Here is a 20,298-nt window from a genome sequence, read left to right on the forward strand (position 1 = left end):
GCTGAGAGACGGAGACGGAGGGGGGGGAGATCAAAGAGGATTGAGAGAGTGTGGACAGGCAGGTTCTCTTATTGTTGTTGTTGGCTTGATTCAGATAACAACGCGATTACCGGGTTTTGACCAATGCTACGGATCCGCTGCACACAATCACAGCCTCTTTTTTTCAATTTTTTCAATTTCCTGAATCGAAAAAAAATAAATCAGATTTCATAATAAACGCTCTTGAATCTCTTATCTGAACTACGATTTTCGCGTTTTTAAAATTTATTTGGAAATATTGACGGGCACAAAAAACAGCAAACATGCACTTCAACTGACGCCTCCATTGTTTTCCATCTTTTTGTTGACATAAACAAACAGACAACACACCCCACCCACCCCTCCCACTGGGACGCCCACCTACAGCACAGGAAAAATAAATCCGTACAAATAAATAAAAAGAGGTCACCTCAATTCGCCGAGCCAGACGTCCACGCATACACACACACACACACACACCTAAACACACACACACACACATCCGGCACATCTGCACGTAGACACGCTTGCATCACTCACACAGCAGCACAGTCATCACATCACACAAGCATATACACAGATTAAATTACAACAGGATTGGCCAGTAGGCAGAAACCACAGCGCCCAAATTATTACCATCTAACAGTCGGATTTCTGAGTTTTAAGGAGTTAATAGTTGGTGTCCGGCAGCAGGGACAGCGGGTCTCCCACATGTCTCACACCTCTCGGTGGGTTCATCTAGAGCTCTGATGTACGGAGGTGCAACGTGAGGGATCTTCGGCCCCACATTATTCTGGAGTAATTACGTTATCTATGTATCTTGCTCTGAACCACACAGATCCGTCTTTCCTCCACACGTCTCTCACATCCCGTTAAATCCAATTCGTGTTTTACCGGGATGTGAGCCTGTAACTCGATCAGCCGACGCTCTGTATGTTTTCTCACATGCGTAACTCCCCTGGAAGAGATCACAAGGCAAGTTCCATTCCACATTGATCACGGTCACTTTAAAGAGACTCTCTTCGATTTTGGCACATGCCTCACTGTGTTAACAGGACCGCTCCGTCACATGACAGCGGTTTGTAATCTTGTGACCTGTGTGTGTGTGTGTGTGTGTGTGTGTGTGTGTGTCTGTGTGTGTGTGTGTGTGCTGCAGACCTTGAGACAGAAAATCCATTTAAGCTAATTGTTCTTACGCTCGAGCGAGCCGGCGAGTGCAAAGACCCAGAACTGAGTCGATATGTTGAACATGAAACTATCGTTTCTACTGGCTGTTGTTCCACTTGAATTTTTTTATTTAAAAACTGTGTTGTCGTTGTACTCTGGTTCCGAACTGCCGGCGTTGGGGGGAATCTACCGCGATGGACGTAGCGGCCGGCCCGACACCAAAAAATGATGCAAGGGGGGGTGGGGGAGGAGCCTTGCAGACACGTGTTAATCGTGAAAAAAAATTCATCTGGTAAAGTGGATCTGATTTTTATTGCACCAACAACCAAGATAATGTAATGTGTGTCAGCACTGTATGACATCCATCCAAGAACAACGCCGCCGCTCGACCTCTCCGTGTTTACGTTGGTTGTCAACCTTTTTTTAAAGTGATGTACTCTCCGTGAAATATGTTCATAAAAAAATATGTAATACCCAGCGCTGGGCCATCAGTGTCTGATTTATAATAGAATATATCAAATAAAGCTTATGAACATTTACATTTATAATTAATTGAATATATTTATTAAATAACTGCTATTTTTTGAAATATTTTTTTTATGGATAATAATTTTAAATATATATATATATATATATATATATCTAAAAATAAATAAAAAACACACGTACCCTTTGGGTTGCCTTCGCACACATACCACCCCCCCCCCCCCATTTGAGAACCATTGGTCCAAACAGCTGTCAGCTCCACTTCCTTTAGACTTCCCTGTGTCTCTGTCATGGTGCATGACGGGAGGAAGTGATGTCATTGCGTATTTATCGCCGCTCTCTATCGGGGGTCTATGAGCTCTGCTTCAGCCGTGAAAATCAATTCCGCACCGAAACATTCTGACCTCCAAATGAAAAGCCCCCCCCCCCCCCGGAAATAAACAGAGCCAGGAAAGCGGCAGGGAACTTAGTGAAGGTGGCTACTGGAATCCTTTTGCACAACTCTGAGGTCACAGGAGCGTCGTGAATCTTTAATGAGAGATGTTAGCGCGCCAAGGAGAGAGGAAATGTGCTGAAAACACGATTATAGGCTCACGGGGGAGGACGCTGGATGTGGAGAGAGAAAGAGAGAGAGAGAGAGAGATATATGTCAAGCAGGGGGGATGCACAGATTGTTCTGAAGGGCAAAGAAGGAACAGAGGGATTTTATTTTCTTCTTCTTGAAAGCTCGGGCAGCTTTAAAGGCAAAGTGGCGTCTCCACCGCTTAACCCAACCAAGTTCTGAGAGGAAGTGTGAGAGGATGACGGCAGGTGTTGTGTGTGTGTGTGTGTGTGTGTGTGTGTGTGTCCTGCACTTTAAAACACCTTTTACCTGAACGCCCAATTGGTTTGACGGCAACATTCGTTGATGGCACAAGGACTTTTTTCCTCTGGGATTTTCAAGATGGAGTCCAGAGCCTGACAAACAGGCGTGTGTATTGCGCTGCGGTTGGATGTCTCCCGGTTGTCGGTGTGTGTGTGAGAGCGCGCTGCTGTTCAACCCATCGCTCCTTAAGCAAAGTAAATCCTTCTTCCCATCTCTCGCTGTCTGCCCCCTCTCAGTGTCCAGCCATTGCTCCGTGTAATCTTCTAGTCTTCAATTTGAGAAGTCGAGATAAATCACACTGTCTCTTTAGGTCTGTGTGTGTGTGTGTGTGTGTGTGTGTGTGTGTACATTATGGCTCACATCTTCAGTGAAGGTTGTTGCCGCTCTGCTCGCTGTCACCTGCACCGTTGGAGCAGAGATTGAAACAGACGAGGGGGCAGTGTGGGAAAGTGTTGTAAATGCTGCTCTCCAGGACACACTGTTAGGTGGCGCCGTGGGCCGAGTGAGTGTCCCACGACCCTCAGTGAACTCTAGAAGCTCAGCCATGTGCACACCTGGGTGGCTACTTTTGTCTGAGTTTATATAGAAGAGAAAGATGAACGCATATTAGATGTAACTCACTGTACAAATAAGAGGAAACGCGCTTATTTGCTTTCTAGACTCAGAGTTAGATGAGAATACTGACACCACTTATCAATTCAGTTTATTTTATATAGCCCAATATCACAAATTATCAGGCGCATCAGCAGGAGGCATCAGACCCAGCCGGGTCCAACGGACCCTATGAGACGTGAAGTCATAAGGACTCAGGGGAGGAAGCAGAGTTAGTAATGTGTGATGGAGAGATGACATTTCATCCATAAGAGAGAAGAGGAGAGAGGTGCTCATTGTATCCTAAAACGAGGAGATAGGTGCTCAGTGTATCCTAAAACGAGGAGATAGGTGCTCATTGTATCCTAGAACGAGGAGAGAGGTGCTCAGTGTATCCTAGAACGAGGAGATAGGAGCTCAGTGTATCCTAGAACGAGGAGAGAGGTGCTCAGTGTATCCTAGAACGAGGAGATAGGTGCTCAGTGTATCCTAAAACGAGGAGATAGGTGCTCATTGTATCCTAGAACGAGGAGAGAGGTGCTCAGTGTATCCTAGAACGAGGAGATAGGAGCTCAGTGTATCCTAGAACGAGGAGAGAGGTGCTCAGTGTATCCTAGAACGAGGAGATAGGAGCTCAGTGTATCCTAGAACGAGGAGAGAGGTGCTCAGTGTATCCTAGAACGAGGAGATAGGAGCTCAGTGTATCCTAGAACGAGGAGATAGGAGCTCAGTGTATCCTAGAACGAGGAGAGAGGTGCTCATTGTATCCTAGAACGAGGAGAGAGGTGCTCAGTGTATCCTAGAACGAGGAGATAGGAGCTCAGTGTATCCTAGAACGAGGAGATAGGTGCTCATTGTATCCTAGAACGAGGAGAGAGGTGCTCAGTGTATCCTAGAACGAGGAGATAGGAGCTCAGTGTATCCTAGAACGAGGAGATAGGAGCTCAGTGTATCCTAAAACGAGGAGAGAGGTGCTCAGTGTATCCTAGAACGAGGAGAGAGGTGCTCAGTGTATCCTAGAACGAGGAGATAGGAGCTCAGTGTATCCTAGAACGAGGAGAGAGGTGCTCAGTGTATCCTAGAACGAGGAGAGAGGTGCTCAGTGTATCCTAGAACGAGGAGATAGGAGCTCAGTGTATCCTAGAATGAGGAGATAGGTGCTCAGTGTATCCTAGAACGAGAAGATAGGAGCTCAGTGTATCCTAGAACGAGGAGAGAGGTGCTCAGTGTATCCTAGAACGAGGAGATAGGAGCTCAGTGTATCCTAGAATGAGGAGATAGGTGCTCAGTGTATCCTAGAACGAGAAGATAGGAGCTCAGTGTATCCTAGAACGAGGAGATAGGTGCTCAGTGTATCCTAAAACGAGGAGATAGGTGCTCAGTGTATCCTAAAGCGTCCCCCAGCAGCCTCTAAGCCTATAGCAGCATCTCTAGGTCTGGACCAGGTGAACCTGATTCAGCCCGAACTATAAGACTATCAAGAGGAATAAGTCTTCAGTCTCCTCTACATGAGGTGACTGTGTCTGCCTCCAGGACTGAAGGTGGAAGCTGGTTTCTTAAAAGAGGAGGAGCTTGATACCTGAAGGCTCTGGCTCCCATCCTACTTTTTAACACTCTAGGAACCACGAGTAGCCCCGCATTTAGTGAGGCAGCTCTCTAGTGGGGCAAAATATGACAGAGTTGATGCATCAAAGTAATCATAATTCCCAATAAATAACCAGATTAAGTGGGTACATCATCTGTAGGCTATTCCCTCTGGTCACCGTCGCCGACCTCTGGACGGGGGTCGAGCAGCCGACTTCGATAAGCGGGTGGAAAACGTTTTGTCTTGATTTTTCCTCTTAAAAGGCAGATGGGAGTTTGCTTCTTCGCTTTGTGCACAATGAGGGAAACACACACACCTTTATACTCCCCCCCCCCTCTCTCTCTTTGTTACACAAACACTCACAATATTGTGTTTGCCAAGCCCAATCAACAGGACCCCTGAGGGGGGCGGGGGGGGGGGCAAGAAGTAGAGAACCAAATTCAATCAGGCTATTGTTTTGAGGGCGTTGTTTGAAAATGGAGGCAAAGTGTGTGTGTGTGTGTGTGTGTGTGTGTGTGTGTGTGTGTGTGCGTGTGTAATACCATGTCAAGGCCCACTTTTGTCTAAAACAACCCTCCAAGTACTTCTATTTAAAGCTCTATCAGCTGGAGAACTCTCGTCTTCGGCCGCACAGCGATCGGGACGTCTTACGTTCACACACACGCATCGTCAAAAAAATACAGCTCTGTGGTCGTTACACACACTCTACTGAGCGCAGCTTTTTAGTTTGAATATAAATGTATAATAGAACATTACATTAACATGACTTTGTTAAACAGACCAGACCTAGGCTGCATCAGCAGCCAGAAGATGCTCACTTGAAAGACAACCTACCATGTGTAACTTGAGGTGAAAGACACTTTATATTTTTTATATTTCAGAAAACTAAATATACAGGATAAATGTATGCAGAAAAAAACTGTTGCACCAAAGGTTACGAGAGCTCCCCCTAAATTTCTCAAATTAGACTTTCGGGGAACATCTTTTAATTTACTTTGGGTATGCCTTGGAGAAGCATTTCAGGCTAATTTTACAGGAGTGGGAAGATGTTACATAAATATAAGAACTTTATTGTAAACGTTGCCGGTATGCTTTTCATTTGGAGTCAAATCTTTGGAGAAAGAGACGGAGAAATGAAGATGAAGCTGAAGTTTAAAGTCCCCGGCACTCCAATGTAGAGTAACTGTTAACCAATAAGCAACGCCTACATTATTCCTGACGGTTTACAAAAGTTAGTTCTATCAATTAATTTCACAATGTCTGATCGTTGACAGTTAAAGATCAAATCCATGTCCACCGTCATATCGAACATTTAACAATCATGTCTAATCCAGCCATTGGCTCGTATGATGACGTATACAGTAGATACACCTCGCACCCAAATACTGTCACGGTCAAATAAAAGAATGAAGACAATAGGTATAATGCAATGCTTTATTATGAACTCCTTTTCTCATTGATGGAAGGTCCTGACTTATTTGTGTGATTGTTGACTTGAGATCAGACGGCGTTCTTGTTGGATGCCGCACATACATAGCACATCTTCATCAACCAAAACTAAGACAGTCATACTCAGTATTGAGGTCTACAGTGTGATGGAGGAGGATTGGAGGAGAAGAAGTATGGGAGCCAAATCCAGGGCAAATAGTTTTGTTCGTTTGAAAAAAAAAGTCTGCCTAACAATTAAAGTTTTAGTTTTGAACTTTAAAAAATTCAACAATGTATTGGAAATGAGAATGTGTATGAAAAGTTTCATTGGGTTAAAATTATAATGTTGATTCAGTCCTGCTCATCTTTCAGTAGCAGATTTTATATTTTAACTTTCAATCTTTTTTGACAGTTTCGAATCTTATTTGTTCAGGTTCAAATCTTTTTTTTCAGGTTCAGGTTTTTTACACTTTCAGATCTTTTTTTCAGGTTCAGATTTTTGGCCGAGACTTCTGGCGTGGAGGGCGTGGTATCAACTACAGGGGCGTGGCATCACGAGTGACAGCATTACAGAGAAGGCTGAAGACCCGCCTCAACTACGCTGCCTTCAGGAAGCGTGGGTACCACAAGAGTCATGACTCAATACTTTATATACGGCAGATTAACAGGAGAGGCACGAAACAGAATTGACGATAGCGACAAAGAAATGACGTGAATGATGTGAATGATGTGAATAGAATATACACTTTTATTAATCCCCAAGGGGAAATTAGTTCTCTGCATTTAACCCATCCTTAGTTACTAAGGAGCAGTGGGCTGCGGTGAAGCGCCCGGGAAGCAACTGGGGGTTCAGTGCCTTGCTCAAGGACACTTCGACTTGCAACTAATGGGGAGAGCGGGGATCGAACCCACAACCCTGCGGTTGCAGGACGGCCCTCTTACCCCACCGAGCTAAAGCCGCCCGATGAGGCGAATGATGTGAATGAGGTGAATGATGTGAATGATGTGAATGATGTGAATGATGTGAATGATGCGAATGATGCGAATGATGCGAATGATGCGAATGATGCGAATGATGCGAATGATGCGAATGATGCGAATGATGTGAATGATGTGAATGATTTTGCATACTGTTGAATATTTTCGCATACTTTCGCATCATTCGTATACTTTTGCATCCTTTGCATACTGTTGAATATTTTCGCATACTTTCGCATCATTCGTATACTTTTGGGTCATTCGCATACTTTCACATACTTTTGCATCATTCGCATACTTTCACATACTTTCGCGTTATCGGCGGCGCACCTTTATGTTATTCGCCTCATTCACATCATTCACATCATTCGTATCATTCACATCATTCACATCATTCGTATCATTCACATCATTCGTATCATTCACATCATTCGTATCATTTACATCATTCGTATCATTCACATCATTCGTGTCATACAACATCAACGTCAAGTCACAACGCAGTCAGCGAGTCTTAACCAATTCATTTATAGATACATGTTCATGACCACCAGAGCAACTGCTCCAATCAAAACAACCTAGCAACAACAGGAGTCATACAAAGGTTTCCATTTACTACACACAGACACACAAGTAAATCCGATGATTAAACGACCCGTAGTACTCACCATGTCATATTCAGTCTTGCCGGGGTAGAGGAAGCGTCCGAGGTAGAGGGAGGCAGCGACGCAGCCCAGAGACCACATATCCGTGGCCTCGGTATACGGCAGGCCCAAAAGAATCTCTAGAGACCTGAGACGAGAAACAAACAACCATGATCACACTCGCCATGATGACAACGTCCACGAATTTGAGAGGCATCTGTATTATTTACAACTTGAAGCATATGACCTCTACTACGACCCCGACAGATCCAACATGGTTCCAGTCACTCACCTGTACGGAAGGGACTGAATGCAGGCGCCCTGGGCTGCGTCCGACACCTCGTGGGCCAGGCCAAGGTCGATGACTTTAAGCCTGTAAGGCTCCTGCGCGTGGTTCACCAACATAATATTCTCGAACTTGATGTCTGCGTGTATTATCGCAGCAGCCTTCAAGTAATCAAGTGCATTGGCGACCTGGAAAGTTATTAAAGTCAGTCATTTCCTTTTACGATGTTCAATCAATATGCTTATTGGATAAGAACTGCAGTAGAACGTACCTGCTTGACAATGGGTCTGATTTCCTTCAGGAGGAGAGGTTGGAAGGATCTGTCGTTCATGAAGTCTAAAAGACTTTTGTCCAGGTGCTCAAACTCCAGACAGATGTGTTGGTTGAAGGTGAAAGCTCCGTACCATTCAACCAGGTTGCTTTGGTCAGAGTCCAGCAGTTGAAGTGTCAACAGGACTTCCACCTGGCGATACACAACAGGTCACAGACAGATGTTATATTAGTATTGTTTTGTATTGTAGGCATTTCTTCAAATACAGTTGATGGAACAGCTGTACAACGCTTTGTTGCACAAGTTTTACAAACACACTTTGACGTGCATGTCTCTCCTACCTCTTTTCTGGCCTGCGAGGCTAAACCGCCATGATCCCTCATCATTTTGATGGCAACCGTCTTGTTGTCAGCGACATTCGTGCACTTAACAACCGTGCCAAAGGTACCCTGCCCGAGGACAGACTCCACCAGATACCTGGAGGAGGCCGACTTCAGCAAGTCACCTATTTCCACACGGTTGTGATCGGATGGGGCGCTTTCCATGTTTAAAGCCACGGGATGTGACACCTGCTGGCAGGATGTCGAAGCTGAGAGGAGTGCAGATGTGCACACGACATTTAGTCACAATGTAACGCTACAACAGTAACATTTGGATAAAGCTTATGATGCGAGAACAACCGGCAAAGTAAAGGAACTTACCGATTTCGGCAGATGTCGTCGCTTGAGATATGTTGAGATCTGTTGGGACTTCCTCCGCCAAATGTTGGAAATAAAAGCGGGTTTCTCCCAAGTTCAGATGGATGTGAGTTGCCAGAAGATTCAAAGTTCGGATGGTTTGAAGGTCCAGGTCAAAAGTTGTGGCTCTCTCTCTGGGTTTCTGAAGGCACTGATCACTGATACTGTCTGTCTGCAGCTTGGGCCTCCTCCATTCCATTCTATGGTTCCATTCCACAACCCAACATTCTAAACCCGTCTCCCATGTTACATTTGGCTCTGAATGAACCAAAATGGCTGAATAAAAGGTTATTATGATATTCATTGTATCATAAGCCAGACTTGGTGGATGCAACCCTTTGCTTGTATAGAACACAAACATTTTAGTCCCATATTTGACTCAATTCTTTGACAAAAACAATAAAACTTGTATAATATCTGCATTATGGACACAATCAAATCTTGTTTAACAGCCAGTTCAGATACACACATACTATACATATCTTTAATGTATTAAAAGGCCACATATGTGCCACAATTATCAATATAAGGGCCTCCAATTTAACATCGTCGTAGCGCATTCACCTGAGAGCAGCAGAAACGTCTCTTGTGAAACCTATACTAACATATCACCACCGTGAAGTTGTTTTTTAGCGATCTTGTAAACAAACAATTGGCTCTTTATACATCTAGCATTTACCATTTTCATTTTCTATATTTTTGGTAAATTATAAATAGGATAATATTGTGGTAATATGATAATATTGTCGTCAAAGTTACACTTTTGGCTTATTCTAATTACTAAGAAAGCACACTTTGTTATTACTATGCAATATTACTTTGTAATACGACATACTAGTGTCCATTCAAATATTATAAATGTATTACCAGGAGGATTCACAAGTCACACCAAAACAATCTAGATTGCTAAATAGTGCCTCGAGGTCAAATGGAGAACATGATGTTGGGCTGAAGTATTGCTTTAACATAATATCTGTCATCTCGGTGCACACGCACACGGGACCCAAGCAGGGGAAAGTGCTTCAGTCAGGAATAGTCGTCACAATCTTGTGCGTTTCTCAGTTTACAAATGGTTTTGATATATTTGACAAAGAATAGTTTCCCATTAGACGTTGCATCGACACAGATTGCATATTTGTTTACATTGATCAAATCTACAGGCAGCAGCACACAACTCAACATGTGCCCATCTGTATAATCTAGACTGCAGAGGTGTCAAACTCATTTTCACCGTGGGTCACATCAGCATCATGGTTGCACCTCAGAGAGCCAATTATAACTTTCATTTCCAATTCAATTCAGTTTGTTTTATACAGCACAATATCAAAAATTACAAATGTTGCCTCAGAGCTTTTCAATCTGAACACATACGGCATCCCTGACCTTTGACCTCTCGGTTGATCAGGAAAGTAAAGCAACGAGAACATTCACTTTGCTTTTGGCGTGAGCGTTTGTGAATAGACGGCACTCTAATGCATAAAAAATCCCCTTCAAAATAAAATCACAGGATTATTTTTCCTCACAGCAAAGACCCGCGACGCACAGAAAACTGGCCCGTGACCCACTGGTTGGCGGTCATTTGCCTTACAAGTCGTTGCGGGCCACATCAAATGACACGGTGGGCCAGATCCGGCCCGCGGGCCTCGAGTTTGACACCTGTGATCTCGCGGGTACGTATGCACTGACATGAACAGGCATGGGGTATCGGATCCTGAGGGATCGGTGTTGTGATAAGCTCTGTGTTCTATTTAATACAGCATGTCTGCTGCTATTTATTTTGGAAATAGAAACAGTTGCTTGTAACCGTGTGTCGTTCTGGAGCCCTCAAATTCACCTTGCCCCCCCCCAGCACAAACGTGACCCGAGTGCATTCATGCAAATGTGACGCGAACCTCAACGGACAATATCTACGATAATCCATCGCTGCGACTGATCTGTACGGATACATAAAACTGAGCAATAAATGTCCGTGTTATACACAACACCTTGTCTGGGGTCTACGTGGTACGATGAAGAGGCGGGAAGTGCGCCGCGATAAATGGTATGCCCCCCGGAACGAGACAGCAGTTTATGTTTAGAGGAAGGGGAACAAATGATTGCTTTTCTTTTTTTTACTGGTGTGCAGGTGGCGTGATAAATCTCACACCCCGGTGGCCATTTTAAGAGCCGCGTGGCCTGTTTTCACAGAGCCTCCAGACCTCTGAGGGAGAGACAGGCAGATCACATCCTGAGATACGCTCTGTATATTCTTAGGCTTAAACTGCACATTCAAACGTTACGTTCGTATCCTGAGGCTTTGTCAGTTATCGGTTACTTTGCGATATTTCCCCATGGCAGTTTTGCACACGCATTTATTTGTTTTAAATGTTGTTTTAAGTGTTATCTTATATTTTAGCGTATATCACATTAGAGGAATTACAAATGAGATTAGCAAGTTTGAGGGATAATGTCAAAAATTTTATGAAACATTCTCTGAAATTATTTTTTTCTTGAGTGTGCATGACTGCACCACGTTTTTCAAATTTAGTTTTACAGATTGAGATCAAAGACATTAGGATGCATTATCATGTTTGCAGTTTACATGCATAGAAGGACGTATGTATTGAATATAGTCCTTAAACTGCATATTCAAACGTTACGTTCATATCCTGAGGCTTTGTTAGTTATCAGGTGACTTTGCTATATTTCCGACATACAGTACGTATATACCACACTGCTGTTGAGGACTTTACAGTGTGGCGCCTTTTCCGACCAGACACATTTTTAGTGAGTTCAGGAGCGCCTCTGAAAAACAAACATACAACAAGAATATGTACATTTTCTTTATTTACATTTATTTAACAAGGAAAAGCCTCATTGAGATTAAAAACATCTTCTTTACAAGAGTGTCCTGGCCAAGACAGCAGCAGCACATCACAAGTTTCAGACATACATTATAAAACAGTGACAGACAATACAAAAAAGATAAATATGTTTTTAGTAAACCAAAACTAATTCAATTCAGTTCATTTGAGCCCAATATCACACATTAAACATTTGCCTCAGAGGGCTTTACAGTCTGTACACATACGACATCCCTGACCTTTGACCTCACATCCCTGACCTTTGACCTCACATCGGATCAGGAACAACTCCCCAAAAAATAGAGAAAAAAAACGTTCACGGGGGAAATAAGTGAAGAACCGTTCAGGAGAGCAACAGAGGAGGACCCCTCTCCAGGATGGACAGAAGAAGAGACGTCATGTGACCAGAAGGAAACACAAAGACTCAAGTCATCATATCCCAACAGACCTCAGTCAAAAAACAACATCTCCAACCAGATGAACCTTCCTCCAACTCTTTCAAATGGGATGCTTATTAGTCAAAACAATAGCAGTCTATGCATGACTGAGTTTTTGGGTCCAGTATATAGGAATAGGACTATACATACAATAAAGTGAGAGTATCGACTCAAATAGGCTGCAGGATGAAATACCGACAGTTCTTTAAATCAATCAATAAACCTGGCTTTGTCCAAAGGGAAGAGAAGAAGCCGACCAACAGCATGTGGCAGAAATACAGTATATAAAATCACAGTTAGTGTTTTTTTTACGACGCTGTGGCTATTGTCAAACGATGCATTGTTCTCCCAGAGTTGTAATCAGTGAGGTTGCAGGTAGCCGGCAGGAGTAGGATCGAACAGACACAATACCGGACGGCATGAAGTACGTTCAGAGGTGCTGGTAGAGCCCGGTTAGCTTCCAGTCGTTATGCTTAGTATAACACGGGTAGATGAAATCAAGCATTCTGATTGGTTGAGAGTGAGTCACGTGGTGTACTTTAACGAGCCATAATGTCTCAGCTGTTTACATTTATCTGAGCGCACTCAAAATAACAACCACGGGAGATTTTGGTCAAGGGTTAGCCGGCCCTCCCTCCGCTGCGGACGTTATTGAAGCTAACGTTATACCTAAGCTAAGCTAACCACACCCCTCTTACTCCGGCTCCACGCTTCATGCAAATCTTCTGAATATATGGATTTACCAAGTATTTATTTGTTCCGTCGTTTGGGGGTTAAGATGAGAGCCATGACTCGTCAAGATTCAAATCCTGGTTGAGACCTTTTTTTAAATGATATCCCTTTTCTTGTATTTACTCATCTCTCCACTATTGCTGTCTAATTAGCATATAAAGAGGACTTTTTTAACAATAGTGGCATCGTGTTGGGATACCAGTCATATTCAAGACAAAGAATACAGTGTGTGTGCTCGCCTCACGGCTGATACAGTTCCAGATGCAAAGCCTCTCACGGGCCGCTCTATCGCCGTGCTGTCGTGATGACGTCATGTGACTTTTGCCATGTGACCCCAGAGGTGAAGGTCACACCACGGCTTAACGTTGTTTGTTTCGATTGCTTCCTCTATGTCTCTCTCTCTATGACCACGTCTTCATTTGACACACGCTCAGGAGGAAGCTGCAGAAGACGGCGGCGTAGATGTCCCGATTAAAACAGTCGTCATCGGCAATAAAAAGTGTCCTCCGCAGACGTTTGTCTCCGGGTGAAAGGACGACTGCACATCGATTCCCAACGACTCGCGGGCATGGCGCCGTGTGCTCGTCCTGTTGTCTTGTTTACCTCTGAAGACTGGACACCAGGGGGAATCAATACTGCTAAATTTAGTGAGGCAGCTCTCTAGTGGGGTATTATGGGACTACAAGCTCCTTCAGATATGACGGAGCATCACCAATCAAGGCTTTGTACTTTCTTGTCTGGATTAAATGTGGAGCTAGCGCCTGGGGAGCAATAAGCCTAGCTTAGCATAAAGTATGAAAGCAAATGAAAACTAGAACGGGCACTCGGTAGAGCGCATACCTTCGCATATCACAAGATTGGGCATTGAATTATGAACATGTTGGCATTAGTTGCATGCCAATTGGATATAAATTGACCGCCCTATGGTAAAAAGAAGATTTTGACCTATTCATGACCTTGACCTTTGACCCGATCGATCCCAAAATCGAATCAATTGGTCCCCGGATAATAACCAATCATCCCACCAAATTTCATGCGATTCGGTTTAATACTTTTTGACTTATAAGAATAATACGCACGCACGGCGATCAAAACATTACCTCCCGCATTTTCAATGCGGAGGTAACTAGCTTGGTGGCATCCAAAGTAAATACCTTAGCTCCTCTAAAGCTAACGCATTAACACAATATCTATCTTTTTTGTTTCCTCATTTCACAATCAAAGTAGTTGATACAGTAATCTGTGGTTTTGTTGGTTCCAGTTCCTTTTGGAAAGCTAACAAATCTCTTCCTGGCTGTTAGCTCCAGACGTGTTGTTGGGTGTCTCCTCAGTACACTCTCGGCAAAAAAAAAAGCAAATCATTACTCTTTCCAAACTATCAAAAGATTCCTTAATATGGTTGAGTTCAGTTTGTGTTGTGTCTGGCAGAATAATGAACATTTTCCAATTCCATCTTTTACGTACCTTTCCGTTAATAACAAAAATGAGTCATTTTCTCTCGTTCTGGCAGAATAAAAAGCTCCGATTCACGAGACGTGTCAAAGCACAAAACGTGTCTCTTTCTTCTTCTTCTCTCTCTTCCTCACAGCTTTGATATCCGCCGGCTGCTGCACCAACAACTGTAGAAATGTCAAGCTATGGGACAGGTAAGACCCCCCCTCTCTCCACCGGGTTCCTCTTTTCTTCAACCGCCTCGCGTTAATTAGAGTCTCTGAAAGAAGAAGAACAGCCAATGGCGGTCATATCGGGTGCCATTTCCACGAGGGCTTATAAGCCTGTAATTAACTCCCATTATTCTATTTCACCATACAGAGGGCTTCCTGGAGCTGGAGCCTTAAACCTATTTACATCTAGCGGTCGGGATTGTACGGAATAATTTTATATTTTCCCTCTCTATCTCCGATGTGTACTCTGCGGTGATGTCGCTGTCAGTTCTTGAGTTAGCCCAACGTCCCGCCTCCAGAGGAGCGATGTGTAAAGGTGCGTTCACACCAAAAGCGAAACTATTTCTTCGCGCGACCGAATCCCATGAAAAGTCAACGTACAGACGCGTGTGGCTGCGATAGACGCGATATTTTCCCGGGCGGGGCGTTTGGGGCGACGCGATGTGACCGACGCGTTTACAGCGGCACGTTTTCAGCGGCGCAATTTTCGCCCGGAGTTGAAATATTTCAACTTTGAGGCGGTCATCTCGCAACTCGGGCCAATCGGCTCTTGAGTTCCGCTCTCGTAGCGCTGGAAGCGGAAGTCTTTCAGACGTAACAGTAACTTCATCGGTGAAAGTGACCGAGCTGAGTGAGCCTACGGGTGATGTCATGAACCCAAACACGAGGGCGTTAGTGTGTGGGACGTCCACGACAAATATAAAGCAGAACTACTAGTTAGGTATTCCGTGGTGGATGAAGGAGATGATAACGGTCTTTACGGAGACGAGACACGGAGATAAGCCCCGCCCCTCGCGCAGCGTCTCGACGCTCATGGCTTGAACGCGGTGAACGGTCGAGCGAGTAAACTCACGCGTTTTGGGCGACGCGAAAAATAGTTTCGCTTTTGGTGTGAACGCACCTTTAGCATGCTCGGTCCGGCCCAGGCGTGATCGCGGTGGGTTTACAGTGGGACTGAAGAGCTAGAAGGAGCTAGAAGGTGACCCCATCCCGTCCCTACGTCGCCATCCCACGTCTTCCATCAGGTCCCGGTGGGAGGGCGAGATGGTGCCGTTAATATTTAATGACTACAAGATAAGACATATACCTCCTCCCCGCATTAGAGGATAGTGGTGCCCCCCCCCACTAGTCAGAACACACGCGCATACAAACACGCATAATTCACACGCATCTTTACCACCATTCTCCGATATGTGTAAAGTGACCTTTTCGACCTCTGGACCGACGCGTCCTCCTACGTTTTCTTACGCATCAGTCGATTCACCTCTTTTTCAGCCCACTCCAGCTTAGCTCATACACCAGTATCAATGATTCAGGTGAGAAATGTCAGGACGGGGTTTGCGAGTTCAGAGAAAAGCAACGAGAACGTGGTCACAATGCGGACCGGAGTCGGGTCCGGTGGCCGGGGCCCCTGCGCTCGGGGCCCCTCGCTCTCAGGGACAAAAAGACGTGTCACTGATAAGCAACACGAAGGCCTTCAGTGATGAACATCTTGCCCTCTTAACCTCTGTCTGTGTTTCATTCGCTTTCACGTGATTCCTATCTCCCTGACACGTTGTTACTAATGGCTTTATTTAAGAGTCATAAATCATTTGCTGATGCCAAGAACATCCCTTTGGGTTGCCAGGTTGTGGAACATCCATTTGGTTCTCCTGAATCTGGACCAAAATCCATGTTTTAACAATTTATTAGCAGTTACGACTGCAGACTTGATGGATTTTCAATATTGGCTTCAAAGGTTGAACTCTAAAATGAACGCTGGCTTGATTCTATTGAGCGGATTCAGTTTTAGGGTCCTGTCGTCGTGCAGACTGGGACCCTTGGATAGAACCGACGTCATTACACCTTTTCCTACTATGACAAGTCAAAATGTCTGCTGTGAAAACACAATGTTTGTGCTGCTAATGGTTGAGTATTAATCATCGTGACATTGACCAATGCTAATGAGTCATTCCTAATAGATTACAAGGGGTAGTCTTGATTTCATCAGGATTAACTGGGCTCAATAGGTTCATGATCAACAATATGTTAATGTGATACCGCTCATACTCATCAAACCATTGCCGTCACTTGTTCATCAATCAATCAATCGATCGATCAATAGTGCGACCCTCAGAAGTTTCAACGTCATGACGACGTGTGTGTCTCGTCCTTCTCTCCCTGTGCAGCTTCGACGCCTCCCCCTCCTGACCCAGACTGGACCAGCCGGGCTCCGAGGTCGCCGTGGTCGCCGTGGTCCAGCCCTCCTGCGTCTCCGGCCTCGGCAGACGCCAGAGCCCCGGGACGCCCTCCTCCTCCTCTTCCTCTTCCTCCACGACGACTCCCGGTGGCCCGCCGCCCGCGGCGCCTCCTTCCACGTCCACAGCCCTGACACAGCCTGCCTCCACGTTTTCATTTCTACATATCGAGAGCTTGTGAGAAGATGGTTTTTTTGGGGGGGGGGGGGGAAGTGGGGGGGACACCATCAGTACGGTTGGCGAATCTCGGAAAAAGAGCGCCGCAGCTCGATGGATTAGCGTGGATATCTCTCTCTCTCTCTTTCCCCTTTCCGACTGTGACACGGCCTCCTCCCACGAGAGCACCCGTAGAAGGTGTGGGGGGGGGGGGGGGCACGCCGGGGCTCAGCGAGAGAAGAGGTGGAGGACTCTCTGCTGCCCCTCTGTTTACAAATGCACACCGTTGGCGGAGAAGCACATGAATTAAACTTTCTACACCCTGCCGTTCTCCACCGTTACCGTGTTCCTCTTCCGGCCGACCACTTCCCTCCCCTCCTCCTCCTCTCTCCGTCACGTTCAGATATCTGGTATATTATAATGTTCTGTGTCTCTCACATACAGCTGATCACATGGTTGCCATTGTCTTCAATGTTTTTCAGACATTTCAGCTGAGTTAAAAAAAAATCAAATCCAACAAAAAAGCACATTTGTTAAAGATGTTCTAGCAAAGAGAAAAAGAAAAAAAACCTCTTCCTGTGTCTTAAACCGCGACGGTCATCATTACAAGCTGCTGACAGGTGTTCTAGATCTATAAGATGCAATGTTCAGGTGTACTCTTTTCTTTTTTGTATTATCTTCTTCGCTCCCTTAAGCGCCTATATTGAAGCTGGGGAGAAGATTATACGTTTCTCCATGTTGTTTTTTTACAAGGAAGTAAAGTCCAAGTAAAAAAAGTAGATTATTGGATTAGTTTTCTATATATCTATATATCTATAAATATAATATGATTATAATTTTTGACTTACTGGTATTAGAACTATTATATGAAGATGCATATGATATATAACAAATAATAAACAGACTTCTTTATGTAAAAGTGCATCGCTTGTTCAGGTTTTATTTCAGTGTGCTGACCTTTGACCTTTGACCTTTGTTTCTTCTCCTGTGTCCGTGGTCCGGCTGGTAGTGACGTTCAATTTGCCAAAACAACGCCTGACGAGAACGCCCAAAAGCTGAACCTATTTTAGAAAGCTGATTGGCTAAATTGTACATCACTCATTGTACGCAGGATGTGCAGTAAAAGCATATATTTTGCGCAGATATCCTATTTTACATATGTTACTGGGTTTATTTCATATCTCCAAAACACAAATAGTGCCAAATTGTATAATTTAGAAATATAATTAATGTTATTATAATTTTTTTAAATTTTCTTTTGTGGCTCAAAGTGGGTGGGGCCAGGCCCCGTGGCCCTCTATTGGCCAGCCGCCACTGGTTACGTGTGATAATAAGGATTATTATGAATTTAAACGATCAAGCAAAAACGCTTCCTAACCGTCTCACCCCTCACGCCGCACGCTGCCGTGTCACTTCCTGTCGGTGTGGACACAATAGAGTCAAACTGGGGAGGACTTCCTGTGAAGTCACTGGGACTGTAACAGCAGCTTCCTCTGCACCCCTCACCTTCCCTCACATCCTGGCCAACAGGCTCAATCCAGTCGTGCTTTAACATCTGCTACACTACTCAGGATTTCCGACACCATCGTGTGTGTGTGTGTGTGTGTGTGTGTGTGTGAGTGTGTGTATATTTATGATCAGATCAAAGAGTAAAGGTGAAGATGGAAGACCAAAACTAACAATGTCCATCTTTTTTTTTTACACTTACATTTTTTAAATTCGTTTAGACATATTAACATCAAACAAATACAAAAATGTCAGACATAAACATAAATTAAAAAAAATATATATATATAGACATAAAACAGGACAAAATTATATATACATATACATACATACACATATACATATATACACACATAAACACATACATACTATATACATACATAACTACCTCCCCAAAAACAAACAAAAAAACAAAAAGAAAACAGAAAAAGAAAACCAACCCCCTTAATTATCTTTAACTTGTAAATTTGTACACACATCAAGTCCATCTCTTTAAAACGTCACAACCCGGTCTACGGCTCCTACCCTATTCCTACCAAATATGTACATCTTTAAAAATGCGTCACAACTACATAGTTTCATTATTTTGAAGACCGAATAGTTTCCTTACACAGATTTTAACAAACGTTAATCAAACATAAGTAAATAGAGCTTTCAGCCAGCAGCGGATTAACACACTTTTTGGTACATACCTTTCTTGTTTATTGCCAAAGAATGTTTTCAAAACAAACGAGGAACTTTTTTTAGGGAAGAAAAGAATCGCACAAAGACACGGGCCGCCGTCCGCCATCGCCTGAAAAAGGTGGATGAAAGATGACAGCATACATGAGGGATGAGGCGAGAAAAAAAAAAAGCCAACCCCCGACTATGCCCGCCCCAGGTACAGTGAGGGGGAAAAACACCATTGCACATAAGCACATACATCTTAGACATGACTGCAGTAGTAGGGAAGGGGGAGGGTAATCCAAAGACTGGGCGGCCCCCGCCATTGGGGGGGGGTAACCACCAACAAGCAAGCAGCCAGCCGGTCCTTCGTCACGGCGCGGACGCCGTACGTCCTGTCACCTGGGTCCAAAGCAGGCGGAGCAGTGGGATGGGGGGGTGAGCTTTTTTTGTGATGATTGTTGTGTGTGTAAGTGGCCTGATGTATCCCCCAGTCCACAACACACAAAGTTCAGAGTCCAGTCCACATAGTGGTGCTATGGAGATGGCGATAGGGGAAGGAAATGAGAGAGTCTCGCTCAGTGAGTCTTCCAGTAGCTGCAATTCATTTTTGCACCCACTATTCCTCCAATTCCCCCGCCCAATAGGATTTCAAATCAAATCCATTCATTTTTCATTTGTCAGCTTCCACGATGTTGTCATTCTGACGGTTTAATGCCAAAGTCTGAGTGTTAACAATGCAACCCACAATCAAATCAGTCACTTCAATCAGGGCAGGCTTTTTTTACTTTTAACGGCTGTCACCGCTTCCGATAAGCCGATAAGCCAGCCAAACAGCTTCCCCGACCCCAGCTTCTTCCGAGAAGATGGTGTCAGTGCGTTTAAGGACAGTTGATTACGCCATGGGTTTTAGTTTCGAGATGGCGAGAGAGTCTCTCAAGTATAGAGACAGACAAGACATGACGAGACGAGAGAGCAGGAAGGGAAGAAGGTCATGGGGGGAG

At 44.4% G+C, this 20,298-nt stretch overlaps 2 protein-coding genes across 3 annotated transcripts in view; one reads left to right on the plus strand and one right to left on the minus strand.

The window, feature by feature from the left end:
* Positions 1–18,047, plus strand: part of ccdc85al (coiled-coil domain containing 85A, like) — a 42,984-nt gene extending 24,937 nt beyond the window's left edge. Inside the window, exons 3-4 of one of the 2 annotated variants that reach the window (XM_056410178.1) lie at positions 14,657–14,714; positions 16,901–17,011. In XM_056410178.1, coding sequence (XP_056266153.1) covers positions 14,657–14,714; positions 16,901–16,922 — 80 coding nt within the window. In that variant the 3' untranslated portion in view covers positions 16,923–17,011. Of the gene's footprint in view, positions 1–14,656; positions 14,715–16,900 lie in introns of both variants that reach the window. The other variant, XM_056410177.1, reaches the window with a different exon arrangement.
* Positions 8,056–9,132, minus strand: LOC130190659 (homeodomain-interacting protein kinase 3-like). The gene is made up of 2 exons (XM_056410186.1): positions 8,661–9,132; positions 8,056–8,511 (listed from the first exon to the last, which is right to left on the minus strand). The coding sequence occupies exons 1-2, from the start codon at positions 8,862–8,864 to the stop codon at positions 8,290–8,292; spliced, it is 426 nt and encodes a 141-aa protein (XP_056266161.1). The 5' UTR covers positions 8,865–9,132; the 3' UTR covers positions 8,056–8,289.
* Positions 18,048–20,298: the final 2,251 nt, after the last annotated feature.

Source organism: Pseudoliparis swirei, chromosome 24 (genome assembly GCF_029220125.1).
Source record: "Pseudoliparis swirei isolate HS2019 ecotype Mariana Trench chromosome 24, NWPU_hadal_v1, whole genome shotgun sequence".
Lineage (NCBI taxonomy): Eukaryota > Metazoa > Chordata > Actinopteri > Perciformes > Liparidae > Pseudoliparis > Pseudoliparis swirei.

Excerpts from the sequence above, each read along its gene's own strand:
- LOC130190659 (XM_056410186.1), bottom strand. The coding sequence starts at position 8,864 with ATGGAAAGCGCCCCATCCGATCACAACCGTGTGGAAATAGGTGACTTG. Across the intron at positions 8,512-8,660 it reads CCTCGCAGGCCAGAAAAGAG|GTGGAAGTCCTGTTGACACT; the intron begins GTAGGAGAGACA and ends GTGTATCGCCAG.